General features: G+C 41.3%; 1 protein-coding gene across 1 annotated transcript in view; it reads left to right on the top strand.

The window, feature by feature from the left end:
* The first annotated feature begins 17,959 nt into the window (after positions 1 to 17,959).
* JAM2 (junctional adhesion molecule 2) overlaps positions 17,960 to 25,276 on the top strand; it is a 67,747-nt gene continuing 60,430 nt past the window's right edge. The window contains exon 1 of the mRNA XM_061192950.1: positions 17,960 to 18,564. Coding sequence (XP_061048933.1) covers positions 18,498 to 18,564 — 67 coding nt within the window. The 5' untranslated portion in view covers positions 17,960 to 18,497. The remainder of the gene's footprint in view (positions 18,565 to 25,276) is intronic.

Genomic DNA, 25,276 nt, shown 5'->3' with positions numbered 1-25,276 from the left:
ATTCAACTATTGGTTGGCCAAAAAGTTCGTTTGGGTTTTTCCATAAGATGTTACAGAACAACCCGAATGAACTTTTTGGCCAATCTAATAGAAATAGAAAGGACCTTCCTCAACAATCCACAGCTAACATTATATACAACAGTGAAAGACTAAATACTTTCCCTTAAATCAGGAACAAGAAAGAAAAGGATATCTACTCTTTCCACTTCTATTTAACATTGTACTGGAGGTTACATCCAGGGCAATTAGGCAAGAAAATAAGCAAAAACATCTAGATGGGAAAGGAGGAAGTAATACTATCTCTATTTGTAGATGACATGATATTGTATATAAAAAATCGTAAAGAATCCACTAAAAAATTATTAGAACTAATAAAAGAGTACAAGAAAATTGCAGGATACAAGATCAATATACAAAAATCAATTCTATTTCTATAGACTAGCAACGAAAATTCTGAAAATAGAATGAAGAAAATAATTCCATTTACAATATCATCAAAAAGAACAAATTACTTAGGTATAAATTTAGCAAAGAAGTGCAAGACTTGTACACTGAATACCACAAAAGATTGCTGAAAATAATTAAAGACCTAAATAAATGGAAAGACATCCCATGTTCATGGATCAGAAGACTTAATATTGCTAAGATAGTGACACCCCTCAAATTGATTCACAGTTGCAATATAATCCCCATCAAAATCCTAGCTGGCTTTGAAGAAACTGACAAGCTGACTCTAAAATTCAAACAGAATTAAAAAATAATCTCAAAAAAGGAGAACAAAGTTGGAAGACTCATACCTCATGACTTCTGAACTCAGTACAAAACTACATGAATCAATACAATGTGGCACTGGCATAAAGATAGACATAGAATGACAGAGTAAACTGAGTGTCCAGAAATAAACCCTTATGTTTATGATCAGTTGATTTTTGACAAATGTGCCAAGGCATAATAGGGAAAGACCTGTCCCAGAGCCATTTGGGACGCTTGTTTGTTTTTTTTAATAATTTTATTTATTTATTTTTTTAGTGAAGTAGAGTTAATTTACAATGTTGTGTTAGTTTCAAGTATACAGCAAAGTGATTCAGTTATACATATATATATTCTTTTTCAGATTCTTTTCCATTATAGTTTACTACAAGACATTGAGTATAGTTCACTGTGCTATACAGTAGGTCCTTGTTGTTTACCTATTTTATATATAGTAGTGTGTGTATGTTAATCCCAAACTCCTAATTTATCTCTCTCCCCAACCTCCCACCACCACCTCCACTATCCCCATTGGTAACCATAAGTTTGTTTTGTATGTCTGTCAGTCTATTTCTGTTTTGTAAACAAGTTCATTTCTATCATTTTTTTAGATTCCGCATATAAGTGAAATTGTATGATATTTGTCTTTCCCTGCCTTACTTACTTTATTTAGTATGATAATCTCTAGGTCCATCCATGTTGCTGAAAATGGCATTATTTCATTCCTTTTTATGGCTCAGTAATATTCCATTGTGCATATATATATATATACCACATCTTCTCCTGTTGATGGATATTTAGGTTGCTTCCATGTCCTGGCTATTGTAAATAGTGCTGCAATGAACATTGGGGTGCATGTATCCTTTCAAACCATAGTTTTCTCCAGATATGTGCCTGGGAGTGGGATTGCTGGATCATATGGTAGCTCTATTTTTAGTTTTTTAAGAAACCTCCATACTGTTCTCCATAATGACTGTACCAATTTACATTTCCACCTACAGTGTGTAGGAGGGTTCCCTTTTCTCCACACCCTCTCCAGCATTTGTTATTTGTAGACTTTTTGATGATGGCCATTCTGACTGGTGTGAGGTGATACCTCATTGTAGTTTTGATTTGCACTTCTCTAATAATTAGCAATGTTGAGCATCTTTTCATGTGCCTGTTGGCCATTTGTATGTCTTCTTTGGAGAAATGTCTGTCTACGGCCATACCATCCTGAACATGCCCAATCTCGTCTAGAGAAATGACTATTTAGGTCTTCTGCCCATTTTTTGATTGGGTCATTTGGGTTTTTTTTGTTTGTTTGTTTGTTATTGAGTTGTATAGCTGTTTGTATATTTTAGAAATGAATCCCTTGTCAGTCGCATCATTTGCAAATATTTTCTTCCATTCTCTAGGTTGTCTTTTCATTTTGTTTATGGCTTTCTTTGATGTACAAAAGCTTTTAAGCTTAATTAGGTTGGGTGTGTTTTGTTTTTCTTCAGAAAAGTTTATTTTATTTACTTCTCCCAGGCAAGTGAAAATCCTGGTGAGCTGTCATCATGCTCCCTTGCCTCCCCTTTCTTTCCTTTGCTCTTCTCCCCCAAAGAACAGCAGGAGTGCTAGAATCAGTTGGAGAAAGCAAGATAAAAACAGTGAAGAAAAGTTTCTGTTTCTCTCCCCCAGTGAATTGGCCTTGCAACTTACAGTCAAGGCCTCCGTAAAATTAAACTTGTTTTGATAGTGATTACTTCTCTTGGATCAACTGAATAAGTGGAGCCAGTAACATAGCAGAGAGATTTTGAAGATCCAGCAAGTTTGCATAGGAGGAGAGGATACCAAATTAAGTTAAGTCTTTGGTTTCTTATTTATGAAGATGAGGTTAATTTTTCATTCACTTTTTGTTATGTGTATGGAATTTTGAAATGTGCGTGAAATATGTGTGAAACATTTCAGCTGTACAGAAAAGAAGAAAAAATAGTATAACAAATGCCATATACCCACTGTCTAGATTAACAATTTGCCACATTTTGCTTCTTCCATGTTTTTATGAAATATTTTCTTTTATTCATTTTTAAAACTGAAGTGGAGTTGATGTACAATATTATGTTACTTTCAGGTGTACTATACAGCAATTTGACATTTGCACACATTATGAAATGATCACCACAGTAAGTCTAGTAACCATCTGTCCCTGTACAAAGCTATTATAATATCACTGACCATTTTAATATAAATTACAGATGTTATGACATTTCACTTCTAATTTTTCAGTGTGTATATTTTTAATAATAATGACATTTTCTTACATAAAAGCAAGTTACACTTGACTAAAACTTTTGAGGTTAAAACTGGAGAGATTTCCAGTACCACAAAGCTTTCATTATTATTCCCATCACTCTTTCCCTTACTAGCAGGAGAGGAGGGAAAAACTTGGACCTGTTAGAATTGGTCCAAGTACCAGCTGAGACTTTATTTTTTGGTGTTTCCAGAAAGGCTCTGACATCAGAAAGCAAAAATCTCTTTAATTCTAAACTATTGACAAAGACTGTGGTCAACTTAGGCCAAAAGCCAAAGCGCTCCTCATTGAAAAATGCAGTGGAAAGATTTGGCTAAATACCAGTAGCTTTTTTTTAATTAAGAATCTCAGTCAACATGTTGGAGGTTTTGAATGCAGAAAGAAGGGAAGGGAGTATAGAAAAGAGAAAAGTGATGATAAGAGGAAGATCAGAAGAGAGAAGAAAAGAAACAGTCTTATAAACCCCAACTCAGATACCACAATCAAGGCATCTCTTTCGTCTATCTCCCTATATCCCTTTCTGTTCTAAGATTCTTTTTTTTTTAATAAATTTATTTATTTATTTTTGGCTGCGTTGGGTCTTCGTTGCTGGGCGCGGGCTTTCTCTAGTTGCGGCAAGCAGGGGCTACTCTTCGTTGCGGTGCGCGGGCTACTCTTCGTTGCGGTGCGTGGGCTTCTCATTGCGGTGGCTTCTCTTGTTGCGGAGCACAGGCTCTAGGTGCATGGGCTTCAGTAGTTGTAGCACGTGGGCTGAGTAGTTGTGGCTCACGGGCTCCAGAACGCAGGCTCAGTAGTTGTGGTGCACGGGCTTAGTTGCTCCACAGCATGTGGGATCTTCCTGGACCAGGGATTGAACCCGTGTCGCCTGCATTGGCAGGTGGATTCTTAACCACTGCACCACCAGGGAAGTCCTGTTCTAAGATTCTTGACTTACTAGGACAAAATTAAATATGCTTTAAACAGTTTATGAGAGAGAGAGAGAGAGAGACACCGTGTGTATGTGTGTGTGTGTATGTGTGTGTGTGTTTTCAGTGGTTGGGGCAGGAGGGAAAAGAAAAAATCTGTAGTAGTTGAGTAGAGGTTGCTTATCATACTGACAACTTTCCAGCAGCAATAAAATATGGTATTGTTCCTAGAAGACTTGCTTATTCTCTGTTTCTGAATTTGAAGAGTAGCCTAGTTTTATAGTTGAAAATGCCTTTGAAATCACATACCTCAGTCCCATTTTCTATATATGAGGAACCAAAGTTCCAGAGGTTTTAGATGGCTTATCTAAAAGTGTCTCTTGGGAAAAAGATGTAGTTTCTGGAATGGCCAATATATCTCCACTTTTGATTTTCAGTGCTCCAGGATGTTTAGGCCCTATCCTAGGGAGGAATGACAAGGATGGCCATTTCCGCCATAGGCTCTAACCCCCATATCCTGCTTCTTAAACTGCATCCACCCCATCAGGCATTTTCAAGGTCTCCACCAAAGTTCCCTGCCATTGTGTTCACTGGCTCCAAGCCAGCAGACAAACATTTGAACTTCTGTCCCTGCGAGGATTCCTAGCACTTCAGGGAATCAACAGCCTGGCCTTTGTTAGACTATCACACTTCCAGGAAAAAAGTATTTTTGAAAACTCTTCCAATTCCTAGGAGCACTCACATCTATAAGGCACAAGGCAAACCTTAAAATTCAGTGAAAAGCAAGAGGGTTTTAAAGGTTATCATGTGAGAAAACATGCCCTTTCTTGACCTCTCCAGAGAAACACAAATCTTGGCTTGTTTGGTAGACAGAATGTTGTCACTTAGAGGGTTATATCGGTCGTGAAACCAAATGTTAACCTTCTGCTGCTCTTCCGGTCAGCTACTTTTCATCAGGGCCAAAAACAGCATTCCAGAAAGATTAAAACTATCCACCTGCTTTAAAAGGGACAGATCCAAGAACATAGCAGATTCCTAAATCTTTGGGAGTAAAAAGGCGTCATTCTGTTTCTTGTCTATCCATCTCATTTTTTCTGTAGCAAGTTTATTCATGTTCTCTAACCCCTTCCCAAAGGTCTTAAAGATGAAAAATGCAGTTGAGATGCTGGTAAGAAAAGTTACTTTAGGTATAGAATTTCATCAGCATTAAGAATTTGATTACGCAAAAAAATTAAAGGTTTATACAGATACGTTAGAGAAAAATGTGTTCAGGATACATAGTAAACACTAAACAAATCAAAAGCAGCCTGTTTTTGCTACAAGTACTCCTATTTATCTGTCTTAAGTTGGAGTACATACTAAATTCTGTACTTCAAAAATATGCCTTGAGAACTAGGTCCAAAGAAAAAGGGCTGCAGTGGATTTTATCTTTTTTTCTGCACTCCAGGATAAATTAATGAAAATGCAAAGAATATTTTTATGTCATGTTTTTCTTTGTTGGCCAATGGCAAAACATACCCTCTTGGCAAATAGGCGGGTAATAGAATCCACTACTAAAAACTCAAATTCTACTGCTGCTAATTTGGCCATATGAATCAAAACTTCTGACTTTTTTACCACCAACTACCCTGAGGAGATAATCAGACAAGAGTACAAACATACAAGAATGTGCATCACAGCTTTCTTTATGATGTTAAAAAAATCAAAACAACCGAAAAGTAAATAAATATGGATCTGTTAAACAGTTATTATATCCCTACAGCGAATACAATGGTGCCATCAGCACTGATATCGTAGTAGATTGGCTGACTTCGAAAAATGGTTATAAGAGTGGAGGTAACATGGCAGTGCTATAGAGTAAAGGCTTTAGATATAGACAGACCTGGAACCATGTCTTGTACCATTGACCAACTGGGTGTCCTGGGGCAATTTATTGGACCTCATTCAGACCCTCAGTTCCTTCATATGTAGAATCAAAGGAGATCATGAACACAGAGCACTTAGCAAGGATTAGCAATGAGATTGGCATGTAGAGATACTGAAGCTTAAAAGCAGTACTACTGACTTTAATGTGGACCATTTTTTTTTTAGTCTTTATTGAATTTGTTACAATATTGCTTCTGTTTTATGTTTTGGTTTTTTGGCCTCAAGGCATGTGGGATCTTAGCTCCCTGACCAGGCATCGAACCTGCACCCACTGCATTGGAAGGCCAAGTCTTAACCACTGGACCACCAGGGAAGTCCCGACTACTGACTTTAAAAAGACGTTGTTAGATGTTATGGACTGAATGTTTGTGTTCCCTCAAAAATCATATGTTGAGACCCTAATCCTAATGTGATGGTATTTGGAAGTAGGACCTTTGGAAGGTGATTAGGTCATGAGGGTGGAGCCCTCATGAATGGGATAAGTCTCCTTATAAGAAGATGCCAGAGCTCTCTTTCCTCCATGTGAGGACACAACAAGACATCGGCTGTCTACAGCCTGGAAGGGGGCCCTTGCTGGAACCTGATTTTCCCAATGCCCTGATCTTGAACTTCCTATCCTCCAGAACTTGAGAAATAAATATCTGTTGTTTATAAACCACTCAGACTCTGGTGCTTTGTTATAGCAGCCTGAACTAAGTTGTTAGTTTAAAAAAAAAACTTACAGTACAATCACACTCTTGTCAAAGATATACGGATCCATATATCCAACCAGTAGCTATATATCTGTTGAGCATTTAATAACTGACAAGCACTTTGTTAGCAAAAGAGACTGCAATAATGAGATTAAAAATTAGACCCTGTCTTCATGGAGTTCACAGTCTACTACTGGTGACTGATTGTGACCAACTGAGTTTAAAATCCCAGCTTTGATACCAGAAAGGAAGAGGGTAACGAGAGCTTGCAATAGTAGGATTTGATCCAGTCAGGAAGGGCAGGAAAATTTCCTAAGGAAATTGAAGTTTAGCAGAGACAGAAGGATGAAGAGGTGGTGACCAGCTGAGATGGAGGTGAACTGACAGCAGTGCACATAACAGTTCAGCGTGTTGAATCTGGACTAAGCCCAGTGCCGTTGCAAACCTTACTCTACCCCCCACAAGTTGTTGTGATTCTGGGCTTGTCACTCAATCTCTCTGTCCCAATGACCTCACCTGTAAAATGGAAATAATAGATTTTCTCATTTATATGATTATGAGGATTAAACTAGGTAATATGAAAAGAATTTAGCATAGTGCCTAATATGTGTATAGCAAATATTCAATACATGCTAGATAATACTAAAGAAAGAACAAAGAATGAAGATCCAAGTGCAAAGAGGGAACAGTATATGCAAAGGCCCTGTGGTAGCATGATGAGGAAAAGGGAATAAAGTGGTGTTGTATATTCTCCTTTTATTCTGAAAGCTGCTGGAGTCCTTGAAGGTTTTCAGCCAGGCTCTCCATGGCCTCCATCACTCTCCCTCTCAACCTTTGTGCTACAGTCCCACCTGCTGACTCTCACTCTGTGTACTTGTCACAAGGTCTGTGCACCTGGTGTTCCCTTTTCATAGACTGTTCTTCCCACCTGTTTTCTCCTATTCCCTTCAACTTTCAGACTAAGCATCACTCCCTCAGACTAGCCTTCCCTGACTTCCCAAATATGCAAACCCTTAATTAATTAGCCCCCCTAGTATCCATGCTTGCTTTGCCTGATTGATGTCTATCTCATCCACAAGATGAGATATATTGTCTGTTACTGCACATAATTGTGTCCCAAGCCATCAGCATAGTGGTTGGCCTATAGTAGGTGCTTATTTCATGTTGGGTAATGAAAGAGAGAAAGGATGGGAGAGAAGGAAGAAGGTTAAAAAGTGGAGAAAATTGAAGTGGGGTGAAGCGGTGATAAAATCAACTCAATTTTAGACTTGATTTTAATTTAAATATTTAAAAATCAATTTTAACTGATTTTGAGTGGTACATCTAGATATTCTAAAAACAGGGAAAACTGATTTGGAGTTCAAGAGAAAGATCTGAGCTAAAGAGATATAGACTACAGAGTTATTAGAACATGAAAGATAACTGAAGTAAGGGAATGGGGAATAGCAGGGTCTTTAGAGACAGATGGTTTGGGTTCATTACCTGTGTGAATGTGGGCAGGTCAGTAAGTCTCTAAGTCACCAGACAGATATATAGAGAGATAGGTCCCTATCACAGCCAGCCAGACTCCCAATAGTGTGTTTCCCACATCCCCAGGCTGCCTCATACCCACCTGGTCACTCAGAGCACTCTGAACATTCATCATTCAGAAATCATAGAGATTTTGATCTTCTATTTGTTTAGCATCTGGAGTTGATCAGGTACTTACTGATACCCAGCAGTTATAGATAGGGCTGTTTAAAAATGCATAATCATACCTTTCCCCAGCTCCCTCATTGGGTTGTTGCAGAGATCCAAAGAGAAAATGCATATGAAAGGACCTGCAAAATATCCTGTCAAACAAATGAAGATGACATTATCATGACAGAGATCAAGTGACAACATTCAGGATGGCTTTTTCTTCTCCCTAGGAGAAGAGAGAAATGCATTCCACTGGAGTCCATCTTTTCAGATATCTCAGTAATTAAGAACGTGGGTCTTGGAAGTCAGACAAATCTGGGTTTAAAGCTGGCTCAGTTATTTCCTAGTTGCCTAGTCCTGGGTCAGGGACTTAACTTTCCTAAGCCTTTGTTCTCATCTGTAAGATGATAATAGTACCTCTTCACAAAGTTGTTTATCAGATAACGCCTATAAAGTGGTCTGCACAGTGCCAGAAAATAGTACTTAATACATGGTAACAATTAATATCATCATCGTCTTTAGAAGTGTTCTGGGGAGCAGCAACCAAATGGAAGAATCACTGCATCTTTCCTAAATCTTTTTAGTATCCTCTCATCTGGGCTGTATTGCTATAGATCCAAGATGGTGAGTTAGACTGCAAAGCTCCCGCAACCCAACGGAGTTTTACTTCCCCCACTCACTCTTCAATTAAGGACATACATTAAGTGTAGCTGTCCTAGGCAAGGGGTCTCAGGAGAAAATTAGATATAATGTGGGTCGAGTTATATACAAAAAGGCAAATCCATTCCCAGCCAGCGCTGAGGGATCTACGCTCTTTGGGGGACTGCAGAGGAAAGACATAACTAGCATTCATTCCAGGCCTGGCTCTTCTCTTATCTTGCTGTGTGACTTTGGGTAAATTATATCACTCCTTTGGTTCTCATCATTCTTAACTGTGAAATGAGGGAGGGGAAATGTGGGGAGGGGATGGAGTTGGGAAGTATCTTTTTCCCCAAGTTTTAGTTGTTATGACTCCATCCTTACAGACTAACTGATGTCTGTCCATCCTTTGTTTGACACTGGTGAATGTTTGTTAAATGCTGTCTCTTCCCCAAGAAAATTCCATTTAAAAAGTCATTTTCGTATTACTTAATTCCCTATGAAGTTGCTAATTATCCTTCAATTTTAAAAAACCAACCACTGAGTTGATAATAAATGTGCTTTTAGAACAGGAAAGAAAGCATTAATAACTAATTTACTGATCACTGGTGAACTTCACTTAATTGTCAGGTAGAACCACCCTGGAGCTGTTAAGCCATGTAGGAGCAGAGACTGTCCGGCTTGTAGTAATTAGAACCAGGTGAGGCTGTTACCGAGTCCAAGCTGGCTCTGCTCACCGCACGACAGGCCCGTGAATCGGAGAGGAGGTGTTGAGACAAGGAATAGGACTTTATTCGGAAAGCCGGCAGACCGAGAAGGTGGCAGACTAGTGTCTCTGATAAACCATCTTATGTGGTTTTGGATGCCAGTTTCTTTTATAGCACAGAGAGGGGGAGGAGATGAGGAAGTAAAGTAAAAAGGCCATAAATTTTGCAAATATCCCCTGGAACTGGCCAGCCTCGGGGAGGGGATGTGTTAATTTCTTGTTTCTTGCAGCCTTCCACAAGGACGCCTGGTCAGACTGTCTCCCTGTGAGCTGAACAGAGGCACTTTAACATTTAGGCAGAGGGGCAGGGTTCCCTGAGGCAGGCCACTATGTATGATGATAATAACAAAAGCAACGAAAAGCAAAGGTTAAAGTCAAAGAAACGTGGAGTCCGATTTCTCTCCCCTGTTACAAGGCTAATGAGGGTTTTTTTCTTTCTTGGAAGAAAGTTTTGAGCACTGTATTGTTATAATAACTGGAAGAAAGATGTCACTTTGGGAGGGTCGTGAAGACTACATTCTGGAGGGGCTTCTTTAGAATAGGGCTTCTCTAAATAGGTTTATTTGAGCACAAATCATGAGTGTGCTTATGGGCATATCAGAATGAAAAGCTGAAATCAGGCTTATTCCAGCCAACAATCTGAGGGATAATGATGAGGGATGAGTAATAAGGATCCCATGAAAGACCTTAAATTCTATCCACAGGCAGTTAAAATGTATATGAGAGACACTTGGGAATTTACGTGGTTCTGGAAATGGAAGACTTTTTTCGCTCTTTTCTCTAATTTGCAGAGTGCGGGCATTTACCAGCAACTTCTCCACACCCGTGAGGAAAAATAACCCATTCAACACAGAAATACCAAATCTGAGATGTTGTGAGAAGTCACTCAGCTTAAACCCAGCTCTTCTCTGCCTTGCTTGTTTTAGGAAATGTGCCTTGTCACCTCCTCAACATTACTTTGAATTCAGAATTAGAGTGGGTGGAAAGAAGGAAAAATGGTAAGACATCCTAAAATACCCCATTTATGTTTACCTGACAAAATGCTTATAGTATCAGAGCGAAAGTGATTATGACACATGGGAGGGGGCAGGGAGGGCCAATACAATCCTGGAGAATAGAACAGAGTTTGGAGGGACACCCCTGGTAATTCCTCCCCATTCTTCCCTACAGTTGCCCCATGCTCCCTGGGGTAGGGATTCTTACAAGCAGATCAATAACGAAACACACTCCCAACCAGGCATTAATGAAGCGGCATTAACTATTACTATTCCTTTCACCATCCTGCTGCTGTTTTGTTTTTTTTTGTTGTTGTTTTTCTTTTTGTTTTTTTGGCCCTGCAGCTTGTGGGATCTTAGTTCCCTGACCAGGGATCGAACCTGGGCCATTGGCAGTGAAAGCGCTGAGTCCTAACCACTGGACCACCAGGGAAGTCCTATGCTGCTGCTGTTTGTAATCATTTCAGTATTCATTTTAATCTTTGCACTAGTTTTATACTTTATTAAGTAAAGAACACGAGTCTTTAAATTTTTTCTACAAGTTCTTTGGAGGCTTGCTTTCTCTATTGTCCAAGTGTTTAATGCCGTCATAATTACTAAATGCAGGAGACAATTTTCAATCGTCTTTTTAGCACTGAAGACAGTAAATACCTCCACCTTTGGCTCCTGATTCTCTCCGAGTTCGTCTCATACATTTTTGACTGCTCTTTCTTGTGTTCTTTTGTTTGTTTTAAGTTTGTTATTAGACTTTATTTTTTAGGTTTTAGATTCACAACAAAATTAAGCAGAAGGTATGGAGATTTCCCATATACGCCCTGCCCCCAGCACATGGTAGCCTCCCACATGATCAATGTCTCCCACCAGAGTGATGTATTTGTTACAACTGATGAACATACACTGACATATCACAATCACCCAGAGTCCATAGTTTACATTAGGGTTCACTCTTGGTACTGTACATTCTATGGGTTTGGACTGTGGACAAAGAAATATTGCCTGACATTTTAGTAATCAAAGAATATTGCCTGCCATCAAGCCATCAACCACTGCAGGTTCCCGCAGCGGTGCACCCTGAGGGGAATTCAGGATGGTGAAAAACAGGATACTGGCCCTAGATAGTTAAGATGCATATCAAAGGAATGATTTTAATGAGCTCTGACTCTTGCATCTTCCTGTACAAAGAAAAGCACTAAACTCATTAACTTGAAATGTCTGTTTTTGTGATTAGCAGTAATCTTTTGACGTTCTACTACGTGGGTTTGTTTGTTTGTTGTAGCAAAAACTCCTATATATCCTGGTTCCTCCCTTACCTCTTCTGAGCAGTCTCTCGGAGCTTAGCTGAGAGGCTGTATCCCAAGGTTAAGCCCTCAGAAAGTTTGCCGAATAAAACATAATTCTCAACTTCTAGGTTGTGCATTTTTTTTTTCAGTTGTCATGGGACTGAGCCCTGAACCTGGGGGGTCTGCACTAATTCTGGGTAGTTATTGTCAGAATTGAATTGAATTGCAGGACACCCCCTCGGTGTCTAGAAAGTGGGAGAATTGTCTGGTATGAGGGAAGAAAATCCCATGCAAAAAGATCATATACACTAAGTGTATGTTTAGTTTGGTAAGAAACTGCCAAAGTCTCTTCCAAATTGGCTATACCATTTTGCATTCCCACCAGCAATGAATGAGGGTTCCTTTTGGTCCACATCATCACCAGCATTTGACGGTGTTGTCAGTGTTCTGGACTTTGGTCACTGTAATGTGTGATAGTGGTATCTTGTTGTTGTTTTAATTTGCACTTCCTTGATAACATATGTTGTGGAGTATCTTTTCATATAGTTGCGTGTGTTGACCTAAAACAAATAGACTGCCAGTTATTTCTCCAGCAAAGACAGGTTTACTTGGGATCTGCAGAGAATTGCAATTTGGGGTCTGCATCCATGGTGAGCCAAATGCAAGTCCCTGCACTGCAAGGGAAGGAGAACACTTTTATAGAGGGTAAAAGGAAGTTGGGAGGGCTAAAATAAACAGAGTCCATGGCTTTTCATTGGTTGAGTCCTTGCCAGGGAAGGAGTCTTTCTTCTTCCTCCTGGGCTCTGCTATTGTCACAGGGCATGAGAGCTTCTCATTCTGGTCCCCCGACTCTATTTTATTGACGTTTCTGTTTTTGTTTTTAATTAATTTATTTTATCTTTGGCTGTGTTGGGTCTTCGCTGCTGCCGCGCGGGCTTTCTCTAGTTGTGGTGAGCAGGGGCTACTCTTCGTTGCGGTGCACGGGCTTCTCATTGCGGTGGCTTCTCTTGTTGCGGAGCACAGGCTCTAGCTGCACAGGCTTCAGTAGTTGTGGCTCTCGGGTTCTAGAGCGCAGGCTCAGTAGTTGTGGCACATGGACTTAGTTGCTTTGTGGCATGTGGGATCTTCCCGGACCAGGGATCGAACCCGTGTCCCCTGCATTGGCAGGCGGATTCTTAACCACTGTGCCACCAGGGAAGCCCGAAGTTTTTGTTAATTAATTTTTTTATGCTTACTATCTCTATATCTTCTTTGATGAGGTGTCTACTAAGGTCTTTGACCAATTTGTTTTGTTTTTAAGTCTTTATTGAATTTGTTACAATATTGCTTTCGTTCTATGTTTTGGTTTTTTGGCCACAAGGCATGTGGGATCTTAGCTCCCCAACCAGGGACCGAACCCGCACCCCCTGCATTGGAAGGCGAAGTCTATAACCACTGGACCGCCAGGGAAGTCCCCTGACCAATTTTTAAGATTGGGTTGTTTTCTTATTGTTGAGTTTTAAAAGTTCTTTGTATATTTTGTGTAATAGCTCTTTATCAGATACATTTTTTTGCAAATATTTTCTCCCAGTCTGTGGCTTCTAATTCTCTTGAAATTGTCTTTCAAAGAGCAGAAGTTTTTAATTTTAAAAACTTTAATGAAGTCTAGTTTATTGATTCTTTCTTGCTTGAGTCACGCCTTTGGTATTTTATCTAAAAAGTCACCACCAGGGACTTCCATGGTAGTCCAGTGCTCCCAATGCAGGGGTCCTGGGTTCGATCTCTGGTCAGGGAACTAGATCCCACATGCTGCAACTAAGGCTCTCACGTGCTGCAACTAAGATCCAGCGCATAGTAAACAAAAAAAGTCACCACCAAACCCAAGGTCCTCTAGATTTTGTCCTTTGTTATTGAAGGGGAGCAGAACCTGTCACCCCAAAATATGCCTCTTTGGCAGGAGAATTATTTTAGGCTGATATTTTTAAGAAACAGCAAACATAGGAAAAGCCCTGAAAACTGAGTAGAAGTACAAAAGCTCCTTTTGTAGGAGACATTTATATTTCTAAGGGAAATCTCTATTTGTATGGGTATCTCCCTCTCTGTACCGGGAAGAGAAGGGTGATTCTAAATCTCTGGAAACACTTATTAATGGAGAAGGCAGTGAATTAAATCTGCAGAACAACCTTACCCTTGTTTACTGTGTTTTTGCTGGTCACTTCCCATAACTGGCCTGGGGGGGGGTGGGTAGGGGGAGACCGCAACATCTTTTGTCTTTAACTACAGACGGCATCTAAGGTGGTGACTTGGGCCATTTTGCAGAGTACTCAGTGTTCTTGGATATCTCCCTTGAATATAGAAGGTATACAAGTTACTAAATGTGCTTGTTTTTCTCCCATTAACCTGTCTTTTCATTACGGAGGGATCTCAGCCAAGAACCTAAAAGGGGAGAGGAAAAATTATTTTTCCTTCCCCACATTATCTTCTAGGAGTTTTGTAGTGTTGCATTTTACATTTAGGTCTGTGATCTGTTTTGAGTTCATTTTTTGTGAAAAATATAAGGTCTGTGTCTAGATTCACTTTTATTTTTTAACATGGCTCTTCTTCCTACCTCTTATTGGATTTATTTCCTTAGATTTACCTCTAGATGAATATTCACTTCTTTTCCTGATTGAGCTCATTCATTCATTCTCATGGCTTCTCCCATCTTCTAGAAAGGTTCTCAAATACCAGTCCATTGAATAGTTTCATCAGAGTCAACCAGGGTGCTTATCAGTAATGCAGTCAGCCCTCTGAATCCACAGGTGCTGCATCCTCAGGTTCAACCAACCACAGATCAAAAATATTCGAAAAAAAATTCCAGAAAATTCCAAAAAGCAAAATTTGAATTTGATGCGTGCTGGCAACTATTTACATAGCACTTCCATTGTATTAGGTATTATAAATAATCTAGAGGTGATTTAAAGTATATGGGAGGATTGCGTAGGTTATATGCAAATACTAATGCCATTTTATATAAGGGACTTGAGCATCCTCAGATTTTGGTAACCACGGGGAGTCCCGAAACCAATCCCCCTCAGGCACCAAGGACGAGACTGTACAGCTTTCCAGGTGCCCCTGAGATTGAAACTTCTGGGACTCAGAATTTTTAACATAATTTTAAGTAGAGAATCATATTTAAGGATCTCTAGGAGATTCCAAAGAGCAATCTTAGCGATCACTGTTCTAAGGGAAGCTGATGATATTTACATCTACTTCTTTTTTTTAAATAAATTTATTTATTTTATTTATTTATTTTTGGCTGTGTTGAGTCTTCGTTGCTGCGTGCGGGCATTCTCTAGTTGTGGTGAGCGGGGGCTACTCTTCGTTGGTACGCGGGCTTCTCATTGCAGTGGCTTCTCTCGTTGCAGAGCACAGGCTCTAGGCGCCCAGGCTTCAGTAGTTGTGGCTCGCGGGCTCTAGAGCGCAGGCTCGGTAGTTGTGGCGCTCGGGCTTTGTTGCTCTGCGGCATGTGGGATCTTCCTGGACCAGGGCTCCAAACCGTGTCCCCTGCATTGGCAGGCGGATTCTTAACCACTCTACCACCAGGGAAGCCCTACATTTATTTCTTTATCAATTCTGAGGGCTTCCTGAATTCTAGCCCAATTTTTCTAATAGTTGCTGGTCATCTCACTAGATAACCCTTAGTCAACTCATCCCAATCCTGTTGGAACTATGTATGCTGCCCATGTTTCTTTTTCAGGTAATGATGCTATTTATAACCACATATAGCCACCCAGGCTAGAAATCTCCGTTACTACAACTCCCCTGCTTTCTCACCTCTATAGCTGACACAGTCATCTATAGAGACGACACAATCCTGTTGTGGAATACCATTGGAATCTACCTGCCTCTTCACTTACTGTGGCCATTTACTTCATGCCTCATCTCCTTCTCAGAACACTGCAATGGTTTTCAGACTTGTCTAACATTCTGATTCTCTTATCTCTAAACCATTCTCTACATTTCCATATGAATCATCATTCTAGGACAACAATGTCTTATAGAACTTTCTGGAATGATGGCAATGCTACATATCTGCATTGTCCAGGAGGACAGACACTACTCCCATGTGGCTATTGAGAACTTCAAACGTGACAAGTATGACCGGAGAATTGGATTTTAAATTTAATGGAATGCAAATTTATATAGCCACATGAATCTAGAGGCTACTGTAATGGACAGAGCAGTTCTACTGTGGATTATTTTATATCCTACCCTAGTGCTTTCAAAAAGCTCTTTACCTACAGGATAAGGTCTAGAGTCTATAGTATGACGTTGAATGACACTCATAATCCAATCGTCTTTTCAGTTTCTGCCACCTCCCCTGCTCCCATTCCACATGTTCTACTCTAGCACTGTAGAAACTTGCTTTTCCTAAACAAGCCATAATTCTTAGATCTCTCAGCTTTTGAGCCTGCTCTCTGCTCTGCCTAGAATGTCCTTCCCTTATTTCCTTCCTTTCAAAAGTTGCCCCAACTTTCCATGCTGATAAAGAGTATATGGGAGGACGTGTGTAGGTTATATGTCCTGCATGCATCCCCAACATAGGAACCTCCCCTTAGCCTTGACCCTTGACCTTGAACAAGCTGTTTAGCATCTCTCTGCCTGGTTATCTCATCTGTAGAGTGGGAATGGTAATATTTTCTCTCTAACAGAGTTGTTGGAGGATTAGATATTGCACTATTCAGACTCCACTGCTGAGAAAGCACTCAATAAAAAACGTAATATTTTCTGTCCTTCCGTAACACTTATGACGTGGTATTAGAGGTCTTTCCAGATGGGACTCACTCTCTCTTTCCTCAAGACTGTGAGCTCATTAGCAGCAAAGACTTGATCTTGTTCATCATTGTCCTCCAACATCCGGCATATTGTAGCTATTTGACAAATGCCTTGACTGGGAGACAGATAGCTGAGTGAATCAATTATTCACATAGGGTGTCACAGAATTTTTTTTAAAAGTACCCCTTTTGTGTGTGTGTATCTTTAGCAAGGAGCAAAAGAGGCAGATAGTTGCGGCAAGAATGAGAAAAGAGGGTGCCAACAACTTTTCTTGTAAAGCATTAAATCTTTCTTGTTACTGCCCAGAAAAACTGGCGTGAGCCTGTTGTTGAATCTGTATCCTTTCTCCTCGCTTGACTAGAGTATAGCTCTCACATTTTTGCCATTTTGACTTTCCTTTCTGGGTCCTCTGCCCCTCTCCCGCCATGGGCATTAAGCTTCCATCACTGTCACCAAGGAAACAGCAGGGATGCTCATTCCTCACAGCTCTGCCTATCTGAACTCTGGTTGCCTTTGTCCACTGAGCTAACTAAATTCTTCGTGTGCACACCACTAAATCAACTGTCTTCTACACAGAACTTTATCCATTATTCTACGTTTAAAAAAACAACAACAACAACGTATAACTATTTCTTCTCTTGGGAATGGTCTTTTTCCAGACCTGTCAGTACTGTTGAATGCAGCAGACATTTTCGGTCCCTAGGAGGAAATATATAAATTGCCTGTTTAGCCCTTGCACTGTGTGCACTATATAAGTGCGGGTCAATTTTAAAGCGCGCACCAGAGCATTCATAATGGGTTTCGCTTTTAAAAGCACTGCAGACCAAAAATAAACCTGACAAAGGGCAGCTGTAGAGTTTTAACATGTGGAAAACTCCACAGGCGGCAGTTATATAACTGGAAAGAAACATGATAAATATTTCATACCGTTAGATGAACTTCTAACTCTGACACGTGAAAAGCAAAGAACACAAAACACACCTCAACTCTCCACAAAGAAGCAGAAAGCTTACACCGAGGAGAGGCCAAGGCGATTGCTAAAATCTGAGACCTGCCTTCCAGCTCGAGTCTTGATTGCTTTTTTTCCCCCCTTCGCCTCCAAGGCGGAGCCGGCGAACCCCATCTCCCCGGAGCGCCTCCCCCGCAGGTTCGCGGGTTGGCCAGAAATGTTCCAAAAATCTCCACCCTTAGGCTGAAAACCCCCAAAGAAGTTTTGTGCCAAGGTGGGGAAGAGAGGAGTCGGAGCAAGGCAGGCGCAGTCCCTCCTCCTCCGCGCCCCACCCCCAAGCCCTGCGGCCAGCGCCTCCCGCGCCCGGGCTCCTCGCCCTGGGGGACAGCTGGCAGCCCCGCGCGGGACCAGACACAAAGCCGATCAATCCCGGCGGCGCGGGGGTGGGGGCGGGGGCCGCCCGCCCCGCCAGGGCTTCCCTTCCGCCCGTCGCCTCCTCCGGCCCCCTCATTAGGACCCAGCCGACACCTCGTCCGGCTTCCTCGGCCCACCCCGTCCCAACCTCCCCACACGCCCCCCCCCAAAAAAAGAACTGTCCAGACCCCCCAGGCCTCTGGTTAGGCCAGACCCGCCTCTAGGCAGCGGGCTAAGAAGACGCCCCTGGAAGGGGGAAACTGACATCCCATCAGGCCCCGCCCCTCTCCGCCCCTCCCCTGCACGAGTCTCTCCTCTCCCGCCCGGAGAAGTTCAGTGCCCCCCCGGGCTGCCTCCCGCGCTCCCGCGCTCCCGCCGCCGGGACCCTCGGCTTCCGAGGAGCCGGCAGCTCCCGACCCCGCGAAGATGGCGAGGAGGAGCCGCCACCGCCTCCTCCTGCTGCTGCTGCGCTACCTGGTGGTCGCCCTGGACTGTAAGTTGCTGGGGTACCGCCACCCTCCCACCCACTCCTGCTGAGACCAGCTCCCCCAAACCTACAGCCCCTACTACGCTCGGCGCTGGCGGAGGGCTTTCTCTGGGGCCCCGGACGGAAGGTCTGCCGCGGGGCAGCTGACTTGACACCCAGCGAGCCCAGAATTCGGGGGTGCCGTCTGCGGCGGGGGGCCGGAGGTCTTCGGTTTAGTGTAAATCGCCTCTGATTTTGTCAGTTCTAGTTAGAGAAAGTTAAGGGTCCACACCAGCAGGTTCTCATCTTCTTGCAAAGTTGGGTTAAGTTTTCAAAGACACGGAGACGTGAATAGAATGCAAAACTCACTAACTCCTTAGAAGATGCTAAGATCCCAAGATGGCATCACTCGGAGGCAGGCGCCGGCCACACTCTTCGCACTAGAGCAGGGGGCACTATTAGAATTTTCTTGGCTTTTGAGGGTCCCAATTGTGCCGCTAATATGCAGTGCACTTTTGGGACGCGGGGTGGAAGGAAATTCCTGGCTGCTGAGCCAGAATTACTTGTATCCTCTCCACCTGCACATCTACATTCAGTTAGAGGAGTCTGGTCTGGGCGCTCCAGCCAGCTGCTGTGTCCTCAGGGGACGTCCAACGGGATGATTGTTAGAAAGATACAGAAGCTCTGATGCTGTAGCGGGAGACGTCCCAAAGCCAACTTCACGGGATGGTTCTAAACAGGATTTTCATGGATTCTGGGCTCATAAGATTTAAAATCCTGGGAATGGTTCCTATTATTTTGTTTTCCTCGCGTTAACTTTTTAGAAAAATGGAGATTACAATAGATCTTTAGCACACTTAAGAAACGAAGTTTTCCTTTTTCTTTCGTTTTAACTTTTTTTCTTTTTCCTTTCCTTTTATTTATTTTTAATAGAATGCATTATTGCTGTTGCTATTCAAGTTCTGGTAATATAATACTTAAAATAACCTGCAGGTTGCGTGTCTAATAGCATAAAACAATGACTTTTTCTCGAGCTCTGATTGCCTGAGTATTGCTCAGCTCAACGTGGCGTGAGTTTTTGTCCCTAAGTGGGGAAAGAAGGTGCAAGTTGTCTCAGTGAAGGGGCATGTGCTGACCTATATTATAGGAAATCAAACCAAGAAGTCAAGGCTTCACAATAAAAACCATTACGCAATTTTGACACATTAATTGGTATCATGTTGAACACAGACAAAAAAATCACTAATGCCGAAAGGCAACAGAGAGGAAGGCTGGAGGAATTGTAACAAAACTACTGGGAAAGTTATGTATTTCACTGACAGTCTTAAATTTGAAATAAAAAGGACTGACTTTAGTGTAGAATTATCACTAATTAAAAACAGAGAAAATGATTTTACTCTGGTATTCCTATACAGTAATCAAAATAGAAACAAGACACCCTAAGTTTGAAACTGTAGCCAAGAATAACCCAGAGGCAAACACAGGCTTAGATGAATAGGCAGAATAAGCGCTTTTTCAAACTTTGGGTAAAGTTAACACTTTGGCCCTCCTAACCCTGACTCCTACAGGGGATTAATTTGGAAGTGTGCAGGGATCTTTTCTGTATTGTTCCTGGGATGCCAAAAGGCCTGGTATTGCAAGAATGTTTTATTTGCTTTTTAAAAATTTTTTAAATTTTATAACAGTTTCGACTAAAAGAAAAATTGCAAAGATGGTATAGAGAGTTCCCATATACACCACAACCACTTTCCCCTATTATTAATATTTTACATTAGTGTGATACATTTGTCACAATTAAGGAACCAATACTGATATATTATTATTAACTGAAGTCCACACTTTATTCAGATTTCCTTCATTCTTCCCTGATGTTCTTTTCTGTTCCAGGATCCCATCCAGGACACCACAGTACATTTAGTAATCCTGTACGTATCCTTAGGCTCCTCTTAGCTGTGAGTTTCTCAGACTTCCCTTGTTTTGTTATTACCTTGACAGGTTTGAGGCGTATTGGCGAAATAGTTTGTAGGATGTCCCTCAATTGGTATTTCTCTGATATTTTTCTCATGACTGGACTGGATTTATGGTTTTTTTGGAGGGAGATCTCTGAGGTAAAGTATCATTTTCATCACATCATATCAAGGGTACATACTGTGACCATGACTTATCACTGTTGATGTTAGCCTTTATCACCTGGTCGGGTAGTGTATGCCAGGTATCTCCATGGGTTACCTTCCCCCCCACTTTCCATACTGTATTTTTTGGAAGGAAGTCACTATGTACAACCCACACTTAAGGAAGAAGAGTTATAATCCACCTCCTTGAGAGTGGAGTAGCTCCATAAATTACTTGGAATTTCTCTGCTTGAGAGATGTCTCTCCCCCCACTCCATTCATTCATTCATCTATTTTTTTTTTATATCAGTATAAGCTCATCAATATTTATTTTGCACTTTGGATTACAGTCCAATACTATTTTATTTATTTTAGATTGTCCAGCTTTGGCCATTGGGAGTTCTTAAAATTGGTTCCTGTGTCCCTTTGACATCCCCCCATCATTGTGTATATATGTGTGTTTGTTTGTTTGTTTTTAGCACTTCCTTACTTTCTGGTCCCACAAAATGCTCCAGGCTGATCCTGTGTATATTTTCTGTTCCAGTTCCAGAATGAGCCACTGCTCCAAGGAGCCCTGGTCCCTTTGATTGGAGAATGGTATTAGAAACCAAGATCTGGGCACTAGGTACATTCATTGCTTTTAGGGTGTTGTTGAAAAAACAAGAATGTTCTTCGAGGCTAAGTTTCACTCCACCGTCCTATTTTTGATTTATCCACCCAGGTTTCACATTCAGATCCAAAAACTGTACTGAAGGCTTACCTATGTATCACACTGTTCCTAGGACTTTCCTGTATGTTTTCTCTTTTTAAGTTCTCAGCAAATGCATGAGATAGAACATATCTTCAACTTACAGGTAGGGACCCTAAGGCTCAGGAAAGCTAAGTTACTTGTCTAAGCTCACTTATCTAGGCTGGAAAGAGGTGGAACTGGGATTTGAAGATCAGAGACTTTGTTGCATAGATAGCTGGCCTTCACGTCTCTCATTTTTCTGAGCACTTAACTCTTTTTGCCATCTTCATTCCAGAAAAGACAGTGGATTCCCTGTGCTCTAATTATATACTCATCTTCTTGATATTCATCCCAAATACGACTGTACCACTCTTTTGTCTCAATCCTAATATGTATAATATCATGCTCATTCCCATTCTTTCTTTTTACTTCTATCTGTCAATATTCTTTGTTTCTTTTTGGTAGTCAGGAGGATTGCTTTTTGTTGTTGTTGCTGTTATTTAAATTCTGATTTCAGTGTACCTGTTGATAGATGGACATTTATTTGTGTGTTTAGTTGAATTATATTTTTCTTTCCCACTAAAATAGAAGCTCCATGTGGGAAGAAACTTCTTGATGTTTGCTCACTACTGTATGTCCAGTGCTGAGCCAAGTGCTTGGTTAATAGTACGGGTAAATATACACCTGTCGAAGGGGAAGGGGTTAAGGTGGAGTGGGGGGAAGAAATGTATGGATAGAGTTAATGATCGTATTATAAATCATGAAGCCCTAACTTATTCTACGTAGGTGAGATGTCAGATTTCTCTGAGGTAACACTTAAGAAAAGGAGTTGAATGTGAACAAGAGCAGTGTGCTGTTCTTGGCAATACACAGCTGGTGGCAGCTGGTCCTCAGATCTAGACTGGAACCCAAGCCAGGCAACTTGGCCTGAGTTTGTAATCTCTCATCAACTGACAAGGACCGTGGAGGGGGAGAGAGGTTTGGATCTTCTGCAAAATTACAAGGTTCTGCCTCTATGATGGAATTGACCCAAAACAGCACTCCAGGAAACCGGTGCCCAGAAAATTCTGCCCTCTGTCAACATTGTTAAGAACAAAGCATCATAATCAACTTGTTGAAGAGAACTGGTTCCATCTTGACATAGTCAAGATGAATGCAAAGGTCAAATTGTGCTTGCTGGTAGACCTGATAATCATTTTAAGACAGTAACAGACATGACATTAAAAAGGAAGATGTCAAAAGCAAAAATATCAGCATAAAGAGAACAGTGAGTTCCCTGTGGCTGAGGACACTCATTTACCTCCACATGAGCAGTTCAATGAGAGAAGCCCATGTGAATTTACACACATTTGCTCTGCCCATGGTTTCTATCACACTGTCTTCCTCCAGTGGGCCTCTTTGGTGGAGAAGATGTATTAGACCATAGAGGCAAGAGCCACTGTGTTTGTTAAAGTCAGACCAGCAGAAATCTGTAAAAGCCATTGTTTAAAATAACATTTCTTTACATCCCATAACAATGTAGTGACACCACTGCTGAGTCGATACTCCAGGCTACTTGTATTGCCAGATTGATGTGTTTTTTTGTTTTTTTTTAAATAAATTTATTTATTTTATTTTTGGATGGGTCTTCGTTGCTGCACGCGGGCTTTCTCTAGTTGCGGAGAGCGGGGGCTACTCCTCGTTGCGGTGCGCGGGCTTCTCATTGCAGTGGCGTCTCTTGTTGCGGAGCACGGGCCCTAGGCGTGCGGGCTTCGGTAGTTGTGACTCGTGGGCTCTAGAGCGCAGGCTCAGTAGTTGTGTCACACGGGCTTAGTTGCTCCGCGGCATGTGGGATCTTCCCGGACCAGGGCTCGAACCCCTGTCCCCTGCACTGGCAGGTGGATTCTTAACCACTGCACCACCAGGGAAGCCCCCCAGGTTGATGTTTCGAGGAAGATGAGGGTGAGTCAGAATCTGGGTCAAGTGCTTTCTTTGGCAAAAGAAGAAAAAGAAAACTTAAAACTGGGCACTACTTTCTTGGAAGGTGTTACTGAGGTCAGAACTCAGAAAAAAAAAAGCCCAACTGTATTAGTTTCCTATTGTCGCAGTAACAAATTACGATAAATTTAATGCAGCACAAATTTATTATCTTAAATTTCTAGAGGTCAGAAGTGTGAAATAGGTCTCACTGGGCTAAAATCGCGGTATGGGGAGGGCAGTGTTCCTTCTGGAGGGTCTAGGGGAGAATCTGTTTCCATGTGTTTTCCAGCTTCTAGAGGCCAGCCATGGCCCCATTCCTCCAGATGCAAAGCCAACAATGCCAGGCTGCCATATCTCTGGTTCTCTCTCTTCTGCCTCCCTCTTCCACTTATAAGGACCCTTAAAATTACATCAGGCCCACCTGGGTAATCCAGAATAATCTACTCATCTCAAGATCAGCTGGTTAGCGACTTTATTCCATCTACAACCTTATTTCCTATTTACCATGTAAGGTAACATATTTATAGGTTCCTGGAATTAGGATGTGGACACCTTGCGGGGGGGGCCATTATTTTGCCTACCACAGCAACCAAAATTAGGATGTGTGTAATCGGTGTTGTGGCCAAGAACATTGTAGAGCCTATGGAGCAACCATAACTCTTCCCTTTAAATTATACTTCATAGTGTTATAGATTTGCATTTTTTGAGCTGTATTTCAGATGGCATAGTGTAGTGGTAAAGAGCACGTACTCTGATGCTGAACTCTGCTCACTTACTAGCTCTGTGACCTTGTACAAGTTATTTGACTTTTGTGTGTGCTAGTTGACCCATCTGTAATGGTGATAATCCCAATAACAGTACTTACCTCATAGAGGTTTAGGGAGAAGGAAATGTGTTCACATGTATAAAGCACTTAAAAAACTGTTACTGTTATTATTGTTAAAATTTGGGGGCAATGAAGTTAAACATTCATATTATCACTTATAATGGATTTCTGACATTTTTGAGAGTCATAGACAAAGAATAGGCTGTTTCATAAGTACTGTACTAGTTTAAACAGCCTGTTTTATTTACTTTTATTATTTTAAGAATTTATTTTAGGGAATTCCCTGGCGGTCTAATGATTAGGACTCCACGCTTCCACTGCAGGGGGCACTGGTTCAATCCCTGGTCGGGAATTAAGGTCCCACAAGCCGCGCAGCATGGCCAAAAAGTAAAATAAAATAACTAAAACGTTAGATTAAAAACTTTAAAATGTTAAAAAAAGAGAATTTTTTTAGAATGTGTTTTTTAAAGTTTTATTACAAAATACACACACATACGTCTCTATCTATCTATGAAAAGATTATACTCGTAACCAGGTAAAGAAGATGAGGGAGACCATTTCTGATGGCGCCAACAGCATGCACAGATGTCCTTGGGGGAGAGCGTTCAAGCAGAGGGTGAAGGAATAAAATAAGTTCTTTAAGGCCAGAGTATGGAGAGCAGGGGAGAGTGAGAGGCAGCAGCCAGGCGGTGGGGGGCTTTGTGAGACACAATTAGGATTTTGAATTTATCCTAAAGTAAGGAGAAGCCATTGAAGGCTTTTAAACACTGAATATCAGTCAGATTTGCATTTCAAAAAGAGAACACAGTGGATGGAGGATAGAGAATGGGCAGAATGGGTAGGTGGGAAGTTGGAAGTGGGGAGACCAGCAATTGGAGTGGTCCAGGCAATTACTTCCTAAGTATGTCTTTTATATAGTTTACTGAAATATATATATACACAAACATATATCATTAAACATATACATATACCCACAGAAAATTGTTTTATTATTTGAAGTGTAGTTAATTAATCACGATTTGAGAAAAATTGTTTGGTTTTTAAGGAATTTTTTTAAAAATCATATATACTGCAGGTGTTTCCAACTTTCTGTTCGGCTCCCAGCATATAAAC

The sequence above is a fragment of the Eubalaena glacialis genome, chromosome 6 (assembly GCF_028564815.1).
Source record: "Eubalaena glacialis isolate mEubGla1 chromosome 6, mEubGla1.1.hap2.+ XY, whole genome shotgun sequence".
NCBI classification, from domain to species: domain Eukaryota; kingdom Metazoa; phylum Chordata; class Mammalia; order Artiodactyla; family Balaenidae; genus Eubalaena; species Eubalaena glacialis.
This window is presented reverse-complemented; position numbering and strand designations above follow the sequence as displayed.